The following is a 20,075-nucleotide window of genomic DNA, read 5'->3' on the forward strand; positions in this document are numbered from 1 at the left end:
TATTTCTGGCACCATTTTCTTTAGGATATACACCTACATGCACATGTTTCACTCCACTTATGAGGGCAGAAAAAACAATCAAACATGTATGAATGACTTTGGATTTATTTAAAAAGGTATTTGATCCTATTAAAGCAACATGTGTTTTTTTCTTACAGCTCATGAATGCATCAGACATTTTTCAAGATTTCTAGCAAAACATCAAACTGCATCGATTCAGATTAGGCAGGTCATACGTCATCAACATAAATAGGCTCCTAATTTCTCTTCTTTTCAGTCTCATATAGGAAAAATACATTGTCAGTAGAATTGGAAGGTAACTAATTGCAAAAATAGGAAATCCACTGTAAATATTGCTTAAAGAAATAGTAATTCAGATACAAATAGGATGGTACGACTCAAAGGATGGTATTTGAAAATAAAAATAAAAAGGCATTCTGATACATAGTTGTGAAACATAAAATAACCCATTCCTCCTAAATTGTTTGGTAATATTTAGGAATTCTGCAATTAGGACCCTTATTATTCTATAAGACAAATGTCGGCAATCATCCAACTATTTTTTTTGTTTGATGGCCAAACAGACTAATTCAAAAATATGTCGACTTATGTCTGTATTAATACATCTTAGACATTATGGAGTCACATGTAGATAAAGAGAGTAATGTAATATTTCATAATTTTGGGAAATACACTTATGCTCAGTTGGATGGATTGATACCACTCCCACATCTGTCCAGTTCATATGCAGTTACAGCCTGTAGATGGTTAGCCCAACTCAGCACATAGACTGGAAACAAGTGGAAACAGCTAACATGGAGCTGTCTAAAAGTAACAGCAGCCACCTACTGGCACCTCTCAAGCTTATTCATTTACATGTTATTTCCTGTTTATTTAATAAGTTAAATAACCAAAGGGTAAAAATTATGTTTTTATAGAAAGCTGCGCACCATTTCCGAACTTCAAATGGGCTGAGACTTAGATGGGAAGATTTAAAAAATCTACATCAAGCTTAAATATCCGACATGACCAATCCAAATGACTCGCAAATGATGGTCAATATTCAGTCTAGAAAATGTCCCATCTATGTCTCAGCAGGAAAGTGTATAAGCAGATTTCCTAAAATGTCTAACTTTAATTTTACCATCTGCTGCAACAATGGTGCAACCAAGGCTCGAGACCAAAGGTCTAACCTTTTCTCCTCACTGTAGCCAAGTTTTCTTCCTGAACAGGTAGATTGTATCTAAAGAAGGCATTAGGTTTTTCTCATAAAGGCCATTACTCTGTACATGTGTGCCCCTGTGGTCATGTTTATAATAGGAGGATAACCAGAGTACAAAGTACCCCCTACACCTAAAGGACTGGTGGAACTAGAAATCAATTGTATTCATTCAAACCTATTCTTGATGTTTCTTTTTCTTTTTCTTGTCCTTTTTGGGTTTCTTCTCCACCTGCTTCTCCTGGTCCTCCTCTACTACATTGTCCACCTCTTTTTCTACAGTGTGAACCTCAGTTGGTTCATGTCCGTTCATGAGCTCAGTTTCTTTATTGTGTTTGTTTCGCTTCTTCTTCTTGGATGGAGGCAGCTCCTCACAGTTCTGCTCCACAGTAGAGCTGGAGCTACAGTTGTCATTTGTAGCTCCTTCATTTTTGACCATTTTCCTCTTTTTCTTCTTTTTCCCCAGAGGCTCCTGCTGTTGGTCCTCACTGTCTTCTATTACCACATGAGTCTCGCCTCTCTCTTCTGCCATTTCTGGTTCGTCTGATGACTTTTTGCTCTTCTTCTTCTTCTTCTTCTTTTTCTTCTTGGGCTCTTCTGAGTCGTCGTTGGCGCTGCAGAAGGGACTGGGTTCCTCAGATGGACCCGATGTCTCCAGGGAGGGTTCTGCACTCGGGGCCTGTCCACGAGCCATCTTCAACTGAGCCATTCGCTGTGCAAAATACTCCTGCATATTAAGAGTACTTTTCACAGTCTTGGTGATGGACTCTGTATCCAGTTCAGTAGTAACAGGAGTTAAATTCTCTGTCTCACCCTGAGAATCACTGCTGTTGTTTTCCTAGACCAGAAAAAAAAACACAAATGAGAAGGAAGAGTTAGGATTTAAAGCAGCATTTAGAGAATATACACAGAAATAGATGGCACACAATGGTGGCTTAAGTGATCGTCAATCATCGTGTAGAGATTACCGGGCAGATTTTTGGTGAGTGAAAAGAGACGAAAATAGGATGTAGATGTAACAATAGGTGTTAAAGGATCACCTTTAAACATCTGACATTTATCATCTTCTCACAGCACTTCAACAGATCCAGCTGAGTGCCATTGCACAGTCAGCTCCTTAACCATCAGCCACCCCTCTGTTACAGCTCCTCACAGATTTATTTTCATTTCAACGGTGCCACTATAGCACTGCTTTGACATCAGAACGGAAAAATCAATTCACACAGTAACAAAGCAACAAGAAATCCCTAACTTTGCCCAAGCAAACTACCCTTCTTTAACAAAAAACAATGAATTTAATATGTAAATCAACACTTACAACAGCTAATAATAATTTTTATTCCGGAAAGTCATTGAATAAACAACTGAAACACTCTTATACAATACAATAACTCTAATTAATAGCTTTAGTGATCCCAGTTTTGGTCACAAGTGGAAGCTGCTTTGAGTGAAAAAAATAAACAAAGGGCTTCTGATCCCAGATAGGCAGTCAGGAGATGATCTCTTTGCTTAAAGATTTAACAAAAACATTTTTGAAAAGAAGGAGCAGTACTAATTCATTTAGTCAAACTGTCTCTGGACATGAGTCAGTCTGGTCACCGACTAATCTATCCAACGTTAAGGCCACATTATTAACACAGAGCCAGCTAAAACTGTGAGGACCTCCACAGTCTAGATTTTAACTCTACTGCTTGAATAATTTGTCACCTCAACCCTGTGACCCATTTGTCTTCATTTTCTTAATGGCCTACTCAATGCATAATGATTCGTCCAGAAGAATACGGAAGCTCCTCCTGAGGATCACACTAAACAATAGCTCAGAGTTGACCGAGTGGATGGCATTTTTCACACCATACAGATTAGAGGAAACACTTTTGTGCTGACTCACCTCAAGGTTTGGTCTTTAAGCTTTTAGATTATGTTACTTTGACCCTCAACAAAGATTGAGAAAGACTGATGGGCTAGCAAAACAATGTGCACGTAGATCCCAACACGTCTTTTCTCTGGCGCTTGAGGTACACTGTATACATGTATCTATATACCAAAAGTGTAATTTCCTTTAAACTAGTCACCAGGGACTCCAGTAAAAACCCTTCAAGCTATTAGTCTTAACCCACCGAAAAAAATCGTCATAGTCAATATATTTCCATAAAAAGGAAAAAAAACATTGTGTTTGCAGCTTAATATATTGAGTAATATGGTAAAAAGCGATTAATGGGTAAATATATCTAAGGTTCAGAATTTTGTCTTTGTAGCTTTAATTTATGCATGTGAAATTCGGATCTGACTTTGTAGAACATTACAGGAGTCACTGCATATTCTGTTGACAGAATTACATCTGAAAAAAGGATGTGTTCAAAGGCAAATGACTGAGGCTAAATGACAAGGCAGGTGTTCAAACGGGCGACAAAGTTTTCCGCCACCTCAGACCTTGATTAGAAAGAAACCTAACTTCTAACAAGGGGGATAAGGTCCTTCAGGTGAGGCACCATTAAACACAACTTTCCAACTTCCCAGAGAAAATCTATACTCCCTGTTACTGCACAATGGCATCCTTTCTGCTTGGGAGAGTGGAGATGGGGCTTAGAGCTGACAGCGCCAAACAACATGTAACTGGGATTTGGGAAGATGGCTGGGGGCCACTTTAGAACTGCCTGTGAAATTACTCTCAAGAGAGAGAGATGGTGCATGAGTGAGGGGGAGAGGAGAGTGACTGAGGAGAGGAACATCTCCTTCATCAGGGGAAGTGGCTGGAACTTGGAATTTGGTTGGTCCTCACTGCCTGGGGATCTCCATTAGACTGATCCAACAGGAGGGAAAGTACTGTGTTGAGCATAGGCTGAACACAAACACACAAACACACACACACAGCACAGATATAAACCTACAGATCCAGTCAGCATAACTGGCAGCCCTGGAGATTTTTGTGTTGAGGGCAACATGTTACTAAGAAACAACTCGGCCAGTATGTTTGAGATCTTGTTTCTTCATTTCCAGGTGTGTGTTATTTTCTCTGGCCTGGTATTATCCATCAACATTTCTCTACAACTGCCATAGCAAATAGCATACTGCGAGCACAAAATATAGCATTTTATTAACTGATGCAATATGAAAATGTAGAAGCTGCGTCGCTATTTTACAAATTTCTTAACTTTTCCTTAAGAAATTTAAGGTGGTGTGAAGTATCAATACATAAAATGATGAGAAAACTGCTTCTTAAAACTGTTTAATGTAGATTTTACATATCAAATACTATAGTACTACACTCAACAAAAATATAAACGCTTTTGTTTTTGCTCCCATTTTTCATGAGATGGACTTAAAGATCTTAAATTCATTCCAGATACACAATATTACCATTTCTCTCAAACATTGTTCACAAATCTGTCTAAATGTGTGATAGTGAGCACTTCTGCTTTGCTGAGATAATCCATCCAACCTCACAGGTGTGCCACATCAAGATGCTGATCTGACATCATGATTAGTGCACAGGTGTGCCTTAGACTGTCCACAATAAAAGGCAAAAACAAAAGTGTTGCGTTTATATTTTTGTTGAGTGTAATTTACATTACTGAATTGTCAAGGACCAGTCACAACACTCCCTGTGAGTGGCCTTGCAGCAAAGACAATAATACTATCTAAGGGCCCGTGTCCACCAAACGCGTTTTTTGCGCTGCAAGCGCCTGTCTGCAATGCATTCTCTATGATGGGACGCAATGGCAGCATGCCTATTAAAAGCGCAGACCGAGCACTTTTAGTTATAAAGAAAGAAACGTCTCTTTTTTTCGAGCGACCAGCCGTTGGTGCACACTCAAATGCAGTTAGTCTCAAGTTATAGTCAATGGTAGATTCATGTAGTTTATTTTTCCTCATGGTTTTCACTCGTGTTTCTACATGAACCTTACACCTGCAGCTTTAAGAGTGACACAACCAATTTATAATTTCCAAAATCAGTTCACATAATTGATGGTACTAGAGAAGACTGATTGAAAAAGGCAGTCCCAGGCTACAACACAGTGGGGTTGAGGAGTGGAGGAGTCGAGGGTTGGAGAGCACACCTATATCCAGCCTTGTCTACTCCTCCTTCTCCTCCCGGACCCAGAACCCCAGGAAAAGGATGCGCTCAGTGCACTGTGTGCAGTTTTGAGATAAGGCTCCTTCAGCAGAGGAGCGGTCTGGCTGCCTATCGGGCCCTTCCTGCTCCGCTCTCTCCCCTGGCGGGGGCTGGGGCTGGGGCTGGGCAGGGAACACAGGGAGGGCCCGCAGAGGGTCCCAGAGAAAAGGCGCGGGTGGGAAGACATTCAACAGGCCGCCTCCTTCAAGACACTCCAGTTCTATCTTTCCCTGCTAATGTCGCCACTGGAAGCCAACGGGAAGACATGTGCCAAGCTGCCAACATACTGAGGCCAACATATTCAGGAGGAGAGTCAATCAAGCCAGCAAAAAGATGGTGGAAAAGGTTCAGTAGAGTATATGCAAAACTTTTTTGACCCAACATGATCCCCAGTGAAATAAATTAGTAAATTACTTTTTGTCCACTTTATGTCCAATTAAAGATTATTATTTCAGTTTTTTTGAAGAGTATTTTAATTAATCATTAAGTTTTTTGATACCAATCCAAAACCTTTAAAATGTAGTCCTCTCCAATAGTTACACCCAATTAGTATAACGAATGAATGGCTCTTCAATGAGAAAATGTGGTTATATTTTGATTTCAAGATTACAAGAGGAAATTCCTAATCATTTTTGGTTGCCATACTACATGCTTATATGTGGGCACCGTCTGACTTGACATCAAACATTTGCTGTTTACAACTTGTAACGAACATCACGCAATTGTTATCATGAACACAGACAGAGGTCCTGTTAAATGTGCATCAAAGCATTGGTATTTTGCAGCCGTTTCATGGATGCAACAATATAACCATGCAGTAGCTTACAAAATGTATGCTAACCGGGGCATCTAAATCTGTCTTAAGTCTTGGTAGGTTCACGGATAACATTCCTTTTTTTGGTTGAGAATAAAGCAAAGGGAAATTGAAATAATGAATCTCACAATATTTCAACGTAAAATCCTGGCTGATTCCGTGGCAGCCCCGAAACAAGAAGGTGATGAGGTCAGCCTTCCCATGTATCCGTCCTGGTGTGTGTATGAGGTTTAAAAAATAATAAAGAAATTAAAAAAAAATTGTGTCTGTTTATGCTCTATGTATCAGTCATGAAAAATGTAACCCCTTACATTAGAGTAAAACTAGGCAAGACCCAAATGCAAGTTGGGTGGTTTACTTGTTTTATATTTATTTTAAACTAAAAATAGCTAAATATATCTTACCAATTTAAAAAAAAAAAGTATAAAGTCACCTTTTGGCTCACTTGTTAGTTACGATTTGACAAAGCTGCAGTTGCCCATTTATTTTCTTAAACTGCCTGTTTGCATTACTTGCTGTTTTTTTCTTCCAATAATTTCAAGCCAATATCGGTTGGGTCTGTAATTGCACGAGTGTGCCCTCATTGTCCTGCCACAATAATAAATTTGGCGATAGTCAAGGTCTATGGATCAGGCCCTGATTAGCCAGCTGTCCCTCCCTGATGAGCACGCAAGTCCAGCAGCCCATCTTTCATGCGGATGAAGTGGGCGGACAGAAAAACAGGTGGATACCTTATTACCAGGTAAATAAGCAACCCTTTGGTTGACCATCAATATTTCTTAAGTAATGTCACTGTCTCTGAAGTGGAACTTACATTTATCTTTGTCCTCCGCACAAACAATAATTACAGAGTAACAAAGTTAGAAAACTGTAATTTGTTGTAAAATAAGTACATTTAATGCCACACACGAAAGCTTCTACAAAGCAATACTTTTGCTAAAGGCATACTTTCTGTGCGTAGTTAAGACAAAAAAACAAGGGTTTTGAAAAATTGCACTTTGCTTCCACTGCAAGAACGTTTATCATAAGTAACAAATGAAGACAACATTATGCATGCACTATGACTGCCCTGTGTACTTGTTCAACATTGCAAACGCTTGCCGACAATGCCCCCCACAAGAGCATAGAGGTCCCCCACAGCAACCCCAGAGAAGAAAGATAGTGATTATTATCCCAAGCTGTGATTTATTAGATTAAAAAGTCAGTGATTAAATGGTAGTCGGTTGCTGTAAACAGCCGAGAGGGCTGGAAATATTTGGGCGGTTAGCTTCACCAGGCGGTAATTACCCTGGCCCCATGTATTCTAGTTAAAGCCCGTAACTAAGACACGGACGCCCACTTTTCCTTTTTTGTCCTGCGCTAATCTGTAAGCGTCAGCAAGCTGGCATGGCCAGGAGGGAGCAGTCCACAGAACTGCCAGGGAGGTAGGTGGTAAATGTTTGGTGTGTGTGTGTGTATCTGTGTAGGGAGTGGGGGTTACTTCGCGGGTGTTGATATTTTTCGGCGGCAGAAGCAAAAGGGTTTGTCATCAAACATGCTATAGAAAGGGAGAGCTTTTCCTAGAGGCAATTAGATGTTATCTGAGAGTGAAAGCTCCTCAGCCTCACAATAAGCCCAGCACTTGCATGAGTGCACTAGCTCATTCAATGTGCCCAAATGCACGTTTCCACCAGCATCTCCTTTCAAAAGATCATTGCAACAGGTTGATGATGACAACTCAGCCAAAAAGACAGTCTTGATAGCAACCTGTGAAACCCGTACTAGAGTTGCAGACATGCCAAAACCTACTAAAAAATATTTTGCTACTACGGCGTCGGCAAAATTCACGACTCGACTCCGCCCATCGGGTCCCTGGCGCCTTCCAGACGCATCTGCCAAACGCTCAAGCCCCGAACCCGCACCACCCCTGTCCCATATTCCTTAAGATGTTGGTATCGGGGGAGGCCCCGCTGACGTGCGATCCTTCATGTGGACGATGCGTGGGCAGGAAAAACTTGCAACAGGTGCCACCCGATGAGGCCTGATCCTCGGCCCTTTGTGCCTGAGCAGGAGTGGGAGTGGGAGAGGCCGCAGGGGTCATGCTGACCCGAGAGTAGGCTGCGCCAAACCGACTGTCTGACTGGAGGGTTTAGACGTCAAAACAAACCTTGCACCAGATTATAGTCCACCATTTGTCTTTCCTGACATTTTAAGGAGCTAAGAGCTGACTAAGGGGTTGAGATTGTATCAATGTTGTTTCTTCCTAATAATCAAATCGTCAAATCTGTTCATTCGACTTTCAAACTGTATTCATCATAGCTATAAAAATCGCAGTATATGAAATGAATATTGATATTTCTTACAGTGCTGATTAGGAGGCTTATCATTTAAATGATTGTCTTGAGCTGAATTTAAATAAAAGAACATTAGGCTGAGGATTCTTTAATAAACCAGAATCTGGAAGACAAAAACATATATTTAATTTAATTACTTGTTACAATGACAAAGTATGAATGTCAGTATTTAAGGCATTGCCATATATTATGAAGTTTTATATAAATTAGAAATAGGTGTTCAAAAAAAATAGTTTTAATTAAAATAATCTAAAAAAAAAGTATCTCCTTTAACACACAGAAACACACCAAAAAGGAAATAGACAGAAATATCGGCGGAAAAACAAAACTATGGCTGGTTTCCACCTTTCATGTGAGCTGGCGGCTTTAAAAAATGACTAACTTTTGTTGATGTATGAATCGGCGAGGAGTCTATTTATCAGCAGGCCCACTGCGGTCGCCCGCTTGGGTCCCTCAAGTCACAAGCCGCGTCGCTCCCCTTTGACTGATTAATTAGCCAATCAGAGGACATTTTTCACTGGGCGGCAGAATGGTTTATTTCAGCTAATGCTGGGCTTTCGAGCTGAGGCCCGTTGGAGCCTCGTCGGCTCTTTCGGCCTGCCTGAGTGGCCGGGCAGAGGGGCAAGGGACATAAATCAAGCTGGGCTGGCCCCTCCATGTGGCTCCCCTAACTAAACCCCCTGAGGAGGGCACTGTGGTGGAGAAGGAGGGGGAAGGATTGGGGGACGCAGGACGGCCAGGGGCACTGCTCGCCCGCCGATAAGCACAGGGAGCACAGGGCTGCCAAAGTGCCTTCATTTAGAAGTGGCCGGGGCTTTTTGATATCTCGGCAGAGAGAGCCTGTCGTTTGTCATGCTGTGAGTAATTGTGTTGAGGGGCACAAGAGGAGGCAGGAGATGGAGAGGGCTCGCAAGCGTGGGATGGGTGATGGATAACAGAGAACCACGTAGATGGACAGGTGCTGCACCACAACTTGATAACCACCACTGGTCAGGGGGTGTAAATAATGGTTTTAGGCATACATTTTCTGCAGGCTACACCATAAGGTGGAATGACATTGGGGGTGAAACTGCGGTCATCCATTTATCTTGTAGATGATAGTTTGTATTTAAAAAATATAATTAAAAAGTAAGAGTAATGAATGTAATATTTACATTCATTACTTTATTAGGGAAAAAATTTAAAATCCACAGCAATTTATATACAACAGCACTGCTATAAAATCTAGCTCTGGAAGTTTATAATATTTTGTTAGTTAGTAGTGTAGTTGTACTGGGCTACATTATATTGAGTTTGTGTTTAAATTTTTTGTCCTGCCTATTTACAAACACAAGGCTGGCAACCTATTTGAAACACCTCACATTATAATGCAGTCCACTATAACGTCACGACTAGCTGTGACTTCAAATCTAAACACACAATTGAATTAACATCGACTATGATAATGGCCAAAAATAGAAAAAAAAGGAGCATTATAGCATAGGCATCATAAAAGTAGACTTCTCAGCAATACAGTTGAATTGGAATGCACAACTGTATACATTTGTGTACCTCATAAAGTGTACACTCTTTATCATTTTTCAGTGCCTCACATTTTAAGTTTATAGAGAAATGGTTACTCCGTGCCGTTTAATTAATCTTTTATCAGATATCTAATGATTAACTTTTCCAAATAAACACCTTTTCTTATTTTTAAAACCTACTGAGTGAGAAGTGATATCTTGCCCTTTTGAGGACTCCCGCTATATTTAATTTCAACTAAATTTTACAAAATGAAAAAGGCATTCAAATGCTTAAAATTTGAAAGTAAGGAAACTTTTCATTTTCACCAAAAACAAAACTCAACCTTCTGGACAGGGGGATTACACCTAAATATAACTTTAAGACAGAATGTCAGGTATGGATTAGACTTAACATTTAATATGAAAGGGTTAATTATCTGTCGCATGTGCTCATATGGTCAACAATTCAAGTGATGCCTTTGATGAACAGAGGCATGTGGGACAGCAGAGTGTGTGTGTGTGTGTGTGTGCATACGTGTGTGTGTGTGTGTGTGTGTCTGCGTTTCAGGGAGCGTTGTGAGCAGCGATAATAGGCGAGCAGGAAGCACATCACGGTGGAGGAAGGAAAACCCAGGCAGTGGGGGAATGGTTGAAGGGAGGCTGGAGAGACAGCAGTGGGTGGTGGGTGAAGTGAGTGCGAAGGAGGGCACTTCTGGAGAAAGCTATCCAGATTTGGTCAAGTCTCCTGGCGCTACCTGGCCAGGGATGCAGATAGGCCTATGTGATAACCCAACTGGTTTGTGTAGACCCCTGAAAATCCACTCCACCATTAAACCAAGGCTTCTATTGTTGTCAACGCTTAGGAATACAACTTGTTGGGGTAGTGAGATTATTGCATGTGTGTGTGTTTATTGTAGATCAGATTTTGTGCAGACTTGTCTAAGCACAGATCAGGGTGCACCGAGGGTCACTGGCAGTGTCACGAACACACTCACAGGAGATTCTGCACAATGCCTAGAGCTTGATTGGTCCATCACCCTCTTTACCTCTTCCCTGTAACCTCAGATGTTGCTGGGCTTTAAAACAAGGCCTCATGGGAAGCCATTGTATATGTGGTCAGTGTTTTGGATATGGTCAATGGTGTCCCTTCTGGCTGAAAAATAACAAACCATAACCAAACGATTAGGGAGAAAATGATGGTGTGTATTGCTTGCATTTCCAATGTTAATCAGCTGGGGAGCAGCAGCCATTGTGATGTTATGGCTCGGCACCTGCAGGGGAATAGAGAAGGTTTTCTCCTGCAATTTATGGATTTTAAGATGCCAATTTCTTCAAGCTAAATGCCTGAGATAAACAGAGGAAGCCAGCAAGAGGCTTTTCTGTTTCTCAGAGTCCAGAAGCTACATTTGTCATTGTCCTTATGGCTCTTGTGTGGGGGCAGAATAACTTGTGGTGCCAGAAGTCAGTTATTAAAAGATGAATTATTAATTCAGAAATACATAAATGTTATATGTCTGCTTGTGTCTTTCTAATGATAATCCCATGATAATGTCCCATCTGTTAGCATCCAAAACATTGTTTTATTATTATATCTTTGTGCCCCACACCATGGTGCCGTAAATAAATGAAATGAAATGTAAAAATTTAAATTCTTAAATATAAATGTAAAAATAAAATGCACCTACAAATCTCACTGGTGGTATGATTGCACATAAAAATATGGAATACTTATTTTAAGTGAGGTTTACTTATCTGTATTTTTAACTGCGTGAAGCTGGTAATGGGTGATGTGACTCAATTGAAGTCGTTTTTTTATTTACAAGTTTATAAGCAGATACTTGTGCTTGTGTTTCATTTGTATGTTTAATTTCTGACAATAACAACAGCAATACTAATAACCCAAGACAGATAGAAAGGAAAAAGAACAAACCTAGGTGAATTTAATTATAACTAAGGTTTTGTTTTTAATAAGTAAGCCAAAGAAACATACTGGGTCCGAAATGCAGCTCCCACCCATCTGAACCTGTAAACTACGCTTCATAAGCATGAAAGCCAGCATAACGCCAAATGGTAAAGTGGCGTTTGACCACCAATGCCAAGAGCAAAAAAAGGGAACTTTTTTGCAAGCGTCATCATTTCAGATTTCTGCACACCTAACCCAAATTTTGACTTTCCTCTAATAATGCCCGCTGGCATTATAACTACCTGATGCGAGCGCTCCAAGACATAAGTAGAGAATAGAGGAAGTGCAGGGGAGAGGAGTAGAGGGTAAGAGTGCAAATCCTTTAACTGGATTTAGGTGTTCTTGCAGGCATCAGCGGCCTGTTGGCGGTGTTAAAATTGCACGCTGTGACATGGCTTATCCAAGGCCACAGGCCGATAACCCTGAACAAACCCAAGGATCACATGATACTGCAACTGTGACCGTTGAAAGCATCAGAACCAGTGGTCATCCCTTATTACCAAAACAGAGGCAGATAAGCTGGAGCCACCTGGCCAGAGGTATGCCACCTTCTACCCCAGTGCACCCTTGACATTGACTGGGTCAAGAAAGATCACATGGCAGCGCTCTCGGATTAAAACCTACTGTTTCCACTGCAGAAAGACAAGATTAGTTTAAACCTTGGATTAGGAATATTCTCTACAGACCTTAATTAACCGGATATACACTTGCACTTTGAAACAATAATCTAATGAGAATGATCATATATTATAGGTATAAAAATTCATATTTCCCGTTTACGATATAATAACCACACAACAAAGTCATAGAGACAGGAGCGACTGTTAATCTCTAACACGCTATGGAATTACATTTAACCTTTTTTCATGGTTATTTTTTTTAATGACATGGTAAAGTGAGCACAACTGACTGAGTGCAAAATGATTGGTTGGTGCATATTCTGGATTTAAACAAATGTAGTGTAGTTTATGCTATTTTTTTTTGTGTCCAAGTTGATCAAAAACCAAAAAAAGATTGTAAATTGAAATTGCTGCCTAAATTCGATTTTCTTATTATGTATAATATGTAATCTTTATAGTTCTTACCTGCTCTTGGTCTTTGGTAGATTGTCCTCTCTTCCCAAAGATACAGTTGAGGTCCGTTTCAGAACGGGAGGAAAGATCTTTTCCTAAAAATAGGAGGAAAGGGGGGAAAATACTTTTTAAAAATCTGCAAAGATACAGCAAACTAAAACTCCCTGTAAAAGTAAGTATGGTTTTTGGCAAATCAAAACATTGTTCTTAAACAACATAAACATTTAAAAACTAAAATAATAATTACTGGCATACATAAAAGTACCAAAAAGGGGAACCTAACAAACACACACACCTAACCAAATAATAATACATTTGCAATCATTTAAGGGCAATGTTTACCTAGGAAACCTGTAGTTGTTGCATCTGAAATTCTAGGTGTGTGTATGTTTGCGTGTGTGGGTGCGTGCGTGTGTTGGGGGTAGAAGAGGTGGTGTCTTTAGTAAATAAATGGGGGAAGGGAGGGGGAGCATGGTCTGCTTCTAGCTCCAGGGATAAAACGGCAAAGAATAATAAACTGACAACATGGTCTAACACACCACGCCTCCGGATTCCCATTTTTTACCCAGGCCTCAAAGACTCCTGAAGCACAGTGGTCTGTCTCAAGACCGGGTCCTGTTCGTACAGCTGCATCCTCTTCCTTCAGCGGGGCTCTGATAACATTTGGTTATTTATTGCTTTTAAACCTCTATCTCCCGTACGCTTGGCTTTGAAAGTCGCTGCACATGCACGTCTAAGAAGTAATACCAAAAAAGTGTGTTGAAAACTAAAATAAATGGAGAGCGGCCCCGTGGTGTTTGTCATCGGGACAACTCGGGTAAAACGTAAATTATGCCCAATCTGACCTTTCTGCTGTTTGGAAGAGGAAGTACCCGTCATAATTCTCAGGCTTTCAGGTGAAAGTGCAGCTTTCAGTGCTCTGATAACAAGGAGCTTAACCCTACTTTCCCCTTAAACATTCAAAAGGTGGCTAAATGCCATTCCGCAGGATGAAGCGCTGCTAACGTGCAGTGGAAAGTGTTAGTGAATACAAGATGGTTTCCAAGGACAATGTTGAAATGGCAACAACCGTCACCACAGACAACTAGTTAGACCAGACCAACAAATCACTGAGGCTCTACAGAGACACACACAAATGATTGAAACTGAAAAATAAGATTGATGGTGCCATATCAATGTCAGCAGTATAAACACAGGACTTGAGGTAAATGTTTCTAGTACAGATAATACACTATATGATCAGCAATACCTTCTCAAAACTAAGGTTGAATGTAGACATTTGGTTGGTTTGAAGCCATAAAGGCAATCGCAGAGGGCAACGGATGGAGAGCTGTATTGAAATCCTGCATCAACCACCCTTCCTGTCCTCGCAGGTGATAGATGGAGGCAGCAATTAAAACTGGGTTACTGGTTTATGCTGTGGGCCCAGGACCTAAGCAGTGGAGATTTTGGTGCCTTTCCCCACAAACAAAGGCCATCAATCCTCAGTGCTAGCAGTGAGAAAGCCAGCCTGAACAGGATATCAATAAAAAAAATAGCAGGAGCGTACGGAGGAGGCCTGCACAGACTGAGGGGGAGATGTTTGGAAGGTTTTCAGATGCTACAGTAGCCACAATGTTTTTTTTTTTTTACAGGAATGGTTTTACAGATTAAATATCAAGGGTAATTTACTTATCAATCATTAAAAAAAAGGCACGATTAGAAGCGGAGTCAAGTAAACAGTTACAGTTTAAGCTAGATATGTTTTATGTGACTGGATATGAAGCGCTCGATTCAGTGGCTGACCTTGGCCTGCTGACGGATGATCTCTGCACATCCAGAACTATGAGAGACCTTCCTGACTTTTACTGTCTCTCATGTAACAAGCTTAGCAACACTAAATCCATTACCAAGCCTTAGCTTGGCAACCGCTTCACAGGGAGGGGAGTCGGCATTGGAGCAGCCAGTGGAAGCATTTAAACAGGCGTGGAAGGTATATGTTGCCAGGTAACTCTTAGATGCCGGTGCCAATCCCGACCACAAGCCCGACACAGTAGGGCAATGTCAATAGAAGGACATGATTAAAAAAATGTATAGTAAAAATCTATTCATATGAATAATACGTCCTGGAGCTGTCGACAAACTGTGGGAGGGCCATTCATAATTCCAACATTGACACGTCAAAACTGACAGTTTCACAGTTGGCTCACTGAATGTTTAGGCGTCTCGGGCCACATGCTCAACTATCAAGTTTCCAATTCCGACATAAATGGAAAAACAAGTTGTGTCAGCGTTGCTTCTGTTGCATGACAACGCTTTACCTCATCTTTAAAACAGGTTAAGGTGGTGTTAAGTTGCGAGTTAAATTGACAGCTCAACTGCCTACATGTCACAAACAGGCCTAAGATTAAGTTCCAGTGAAAAACGTTCCCACCTGCATACGTACATAACTGCCTCCCTCTGCTTTCTAACAGTCTAAGAAATTGAAGATACTGACAAAGAGTAGAGTTCAAATGACTTATTGTCTCAAACAGCAGTAGTGTCAGGTGCCACCTGCTCTTTGGCTTCCCCGGATATATATAAACAGCTGTTGGAGCTATGGAAGGGATCTCCTCAAATGGATAAGAACTTTAAGTCCTGCAGGATCAGACTTCATTAGCTGATGACAGGTCAGGTACAACAAGTGGATCTTAAATGCAGAGACAATTATTCACAAGTTCACAATGGACATGTGTGACTTCCGGGGCTTTAACAGGGTTGTTTAAGTGGAGGGGAAGAGTTGGTAAGAGATTTTAGCTATACAAAAATAAAAAAAGTATGCAAATAATATCTTACATTGTCATCATGCTTAGATAGAGTAACATTCTCAAAACTCCTTAGTTGGTACAAATCCACATTTCCAAAACAAATATGGCAAATGCAGCAATAATGTAACACTAAACAATGTGAAGTGATATTAGAAAAAACATGGATGCATTCATAATCAAAAGAAGCAAATAGATGTAGGCTCGCGACTTGGCACACCAACTGAGGCAAATGTACTTCTGCATGTGTCAGAAAATGTTGCTGTTACATGAGGTGTCTTACTTCAAAAAAAAGTATTGATGGAGAGTGAGGGCAGAACGCAGGAGAGAGCTCGGGAAAAAAAGAAAAGAAAAAAAAAAAAAGTCAAAGTCAAAGTCACAGCCTTAATGTCCCAGCTTAATATGTTAAGTGTGTCGTGTGTGGTGCAACTCATTCATCAGGGACTGAATCTTTTTCTGGCTCCTGCCAAATTAAGATCACAAAAACAGGGTGAGAGGGTCTGGGGGAGAGACCAAGGCCTGGCTGTTATCTGGCAGGGTCATCTGATGGGTCGCACAGCCCTTGGGAGGTGTTGTTTTTTTGGGGGGGCCAGTAAATGGACATGCCAGATGCCCCAAACAGGAAAAAGGAAGTTGCTATTGAATGACGTAAAATGTAAAAGGCTCTTCCAGGTGAGGCAGAAGTTGAGATATTTTGTTTTCCCCTGTATTCTGACCTGATGAAGCATTTGAACCCAATAACAAAAACGATTACAGATTAATCACTTTAACACATGGTTAGTATTTGATGAGCTTGCAATATGTTCTTGCAAAAGAACTTGTAGAATTGCAGGTCTATATTAAATAATAAGAAAAAAACACGCTAATCTAAGCCTGGCACAAAACCCTGTTACTAATGAATAGCCTGACAATCTTATTAAGGAATCTGGCCTGTTATCAGTCAACTATGCTCCATGCTTAAGCAAAGCAAATCAGCAGTAAAATATGGGCTGGTGGTTATTCATTTTGGTCTGTGGCAGTCCTGAACACCAGATTCCTCCTGGTTCCTATCAGTGTACTGGCCTTGACCAGCAAATCTTGACTTCCTGACGTGTAAAGGAGTAATGAAAGTAGAAGGAAGAGTTATTAATAACCTCCCCTAGCACTGACCGGGTCAACTGACCCAGCACAGGCTGACAGACCTCGGAACAGCATATGAGGTCTGAGCCAAGGGCACAAGGCTCAACCATGGGTAAAAGAGGCTGTCTGTCTGTCTGTCTCTCTGTGTGTCTATCTGTCTCTGTATGTGTGTGTGCGTGCGTGTGTGGAATGTATGAAGGGCGGAAAACTAAAAAAGCGACGGCACACACTTGAGTGTGCTGAGCTTAGTAAATAACTGTTGGCTGCCAAAAGATAAACCCACCTTTAGTGAACTTCATGTAATGGACCCTCTTTCTGGAAGTCTTGGACTTTTCTTCCAAGCTGAATCCTTTCTGCTCCTTCAGTGGAGCCTCTATAGATAACAAAGAAAATATGAATAAATATGGTCACATACTTTAAAATGTAAGATGTACAGTCTCATTTGACATCTTTACCAAGTCAGATAGAACCGTATATGGGCTGTGTTGCCGAGAATAACAATAATGTGGATGTCCATTGTGTGACAGCGACTGTATGAAAATGTTTCCTCTCCTAAATGTTGCGGTGCAGCACCCTCTGCTGTCCAATAGATAGACCAAGCAATCAGAAGAATGCTGTGCAGTCTTAAGGAATTTGAGCCACTGAGTTGGGAAGGTGATCGCTTAAACTAAGCATGCCTCATGTAACAGCTCTAAATGCTGGATTAGAAAATACATACAATGTCAATTTACACAAGTAAAGAAAGAAGTCTGAAGAACAAGTGACAACGTTTTGAACAGTACACAACAGCCCCCCCAACACTGTTACACATCTTAACGCTGCTGCTTGTACACACCAGCGCTGCTGTTGTTTTGACCATGATGGTTGTTCAGTTGAGCAAGAAGCTCATTGAAATCATCTTGATGGGCGATCCAGTTATCCTGTGAACAGAGCAGAGCTCAAAACAATGACACAGCAGAACTGCAAACGTGTATGCCTAAAACCTGTAAATATTTTTTGATAATAATAAACTGAAAAGACTTCTGCAATAGTAGCGGAGTATTACTATGCTGCTATTAAATCAGGTATACAGGTTGAAGTATTTGTGTAGCAAAACTGTCATGCAAATCTGTACTGAAATTGTTGTCATTTAAAAATGAGACTAATAATATTCCTCTAGAATAAAATCACTTTTGTTGATAAAATAGTTTAAAATGAACAGAGCAACAAGATGACTTTATTCAAGCATTAAATATGCTCACCTCATGGCTTGCAGTGGTTCCAAGACCAAGGTTGTTGTTTTTAACTTTCACCTTGACATGCTCAGTGGAACCCTGCTCGGCTCTGCCCAGGCCCTTTTGACATAAAAATGTGACACAGATGTCATAAAAATATCATCCACGCAGTCACTGCTGACCCAACCTGAAACAGCACAGATCCCTCTCTCACCTTGCCCTTGGACCAGCCCATTCTCTCCAGCATCTTCTGGCCAAATTTGGACTCATCTTTACTCCAGGCGCTGTTCCTGGGGTCAACAGACCACTTCTGTTTCCTCCGGGCTGGAGGGGGAGAGATTGCAGCAGGTATCATTACATATTACATAAGAATTGATCCAACCAAACATTACATAAACGAAGAGGACAAGCGGCTTGCACTGGTCCTTGAGCACACACAAATAATGATTACAGTGCTGTCCAAAGATGAGAATGCAGAAAGGAGGTTTATATGTACTGCAACAGCGATTGTTGAATGTCACACACATTGATCTTAGTCGTGGAATCTTGGCCACTTAAATACTTGCATTTCGCACAGTCAGGACGCTAGGGTGTCACGAGCATATAAACAAAGCGAATGACGGCTGTCAACACCATTACAGGAATAAGAGCAGCCGCAATGTGTTACACTAAACGTGTGACAGCTTACCCAAAGTTGATCGCAAAGGCAGCAAATAAAATAAACGTCATCCATTTGGGACAGCACTGGTATCTAAAAGTCAGCTACTGAAAAGTTGCTGAGGTGAAGAAGACGCCGAGTTGCGATCTTATAGGTCCATGGTTGCGATAGACAACACGTGTTTACGTAGACTGTTTAATGCTAATGCTAATGTTAGCCACCCGAATACGTCCAACGACTACGAAATACTACATGCTTTCAGAAGCACGTATCATAGGCGAAGGTAGTGGTGTTTTTGTTGCAAACACATAACATAGAAATACATGTCGTTACATTAGAAGAAAAGGGGGGAAACTCATCAAAACTGTAGGGGAAATGTACTTACGTTCGGCGAGCATGGACATCCTGGGGTCCTCAAACAGCTTGATGACAGTCGGGTAGGGTAGCAAAGAAAGTGCCTGAAGGCAATATTTGACCACGTTGTAGTTTTTTGGAATTTTACATGTCACATAGATTTACAGAAAATGTTTATTCTGCTTCGTTTTCCACACTGATAATAGTATTTGTATTATTCAATTGCTTCAATTATTGATATCATAGTTATATTATTTGTATCACGGTAAATGATTATCTCCGCCAGCAGAAGGCGCCAAAGCCACAGCACACAATCATACTAAGTTTGCTGGATCATCAATGTTTCATGACATCCAAACTACAGCATTAATGTTATATTTGTCAGAGAATAATTCTGATATATCGACATAAATAAAATATAATAGTACCAAAAAAAATTAAAGCTAAATTAATTTGATTATTGCCTACATAGAGTTGTGTGTGGCTAAAATCTGCTGAGGAAGAATTGTTCGTATAGGTGAAAAACTATATTTAAATCTACAGTAGGCTATAATCTACACAGCAAAGCATATTAGAAAATAGTATTTTGTGTTTAACTAATTCATATCCAATTACAATGAATATGCGTAAAAACACAAATAGCACAACATATATTATCATTAAAATAAAAACATTATGATACTATGCAAACTTAAAAACTTTTAAACAATGCAAAATATGTTGTGTTCCTTTCAATGTGTAGCCTATGCCAATACCAACATGTGTACATGTGATCAGCCTCTATCGGTGATATCAGCCCAATCATTTGTTAGTCAAGCTCCACCCAGAAACGGACCTATGAGGTGCCCAACTCAAACAAAGCATTGCATAAGATGTTTTTTCAGCAACACCTGCTGCCAATGTCACGATGTCAAAATGTTTTCACTGAT

At 40.5% G+C, this 20,075-nt stretch overlaps 1 protein-coding gene across 1 annotated transcript; it reads right to left on the reverse strand.

The window, feature by feature from the left end:
* Window positions 1–87: 87 nt before the first annotated feature.
* Window positions 88–19,215, reverse strand: pinx1 (PIN2 (TERF1) interacting telomerase inhibitor 1). The gene is made up of 7 exons (XM_080047643.1): window positions 19,178–19,215; window positions 18,349–18,458; window positions 18,162–18,254; window positions 17,756–17,840; window positions 17,204–17,293; window positions 13,031–13,113; window positions 88–2,057 (listed from the first exon to the last, which is right to left on the reverse strand). The coding sequence occupies exons 1-7, from the start codon at window positions 19,194–19,196 to the stop codon at window positions 1,398–1,400; spliced, it is 1,140 nt and encodes a 379-aa protein (XP_079903769.1). The 5' UTR covers window positions 19,197–19,215; the 3' UTR covers window positions 88–1,397.
* Window positions 19,216–20,075: the final 860 nt, after the last annotated feature.

Source organism: Ammodytes marinus (assembly GCF_949987685.1).
Source record: "Ammodytes marinus genome assembly, chromosome: 19".
Lineage (NCBI taxonomy): Eukaryota > Metazoa > Chordata > Actinopteri > Uranoscopiformes > Ammodytidae > Ammodytes > Ammodytes marinus.

Bases quoted from the DNA above. Each gene is read 5' to 3' on its own strand.
- pinx1 (XM_080047643.1), bottom strand. The intron at 17,294-17,755 runs GTGTGTACAAGC...TGTTATCTATAG, and splicing joins TCAAAACAACAGCAGCGCTG to AGGCTCCACTGAAGGAGCAG. The intron at 2,058-13,030 runs GTAAGAACTATA...TTTCTGGTCTAG, and splicing joins CTACCAAAGACCAAGAGCAG to GAAAACAACAGCAGTGATTC.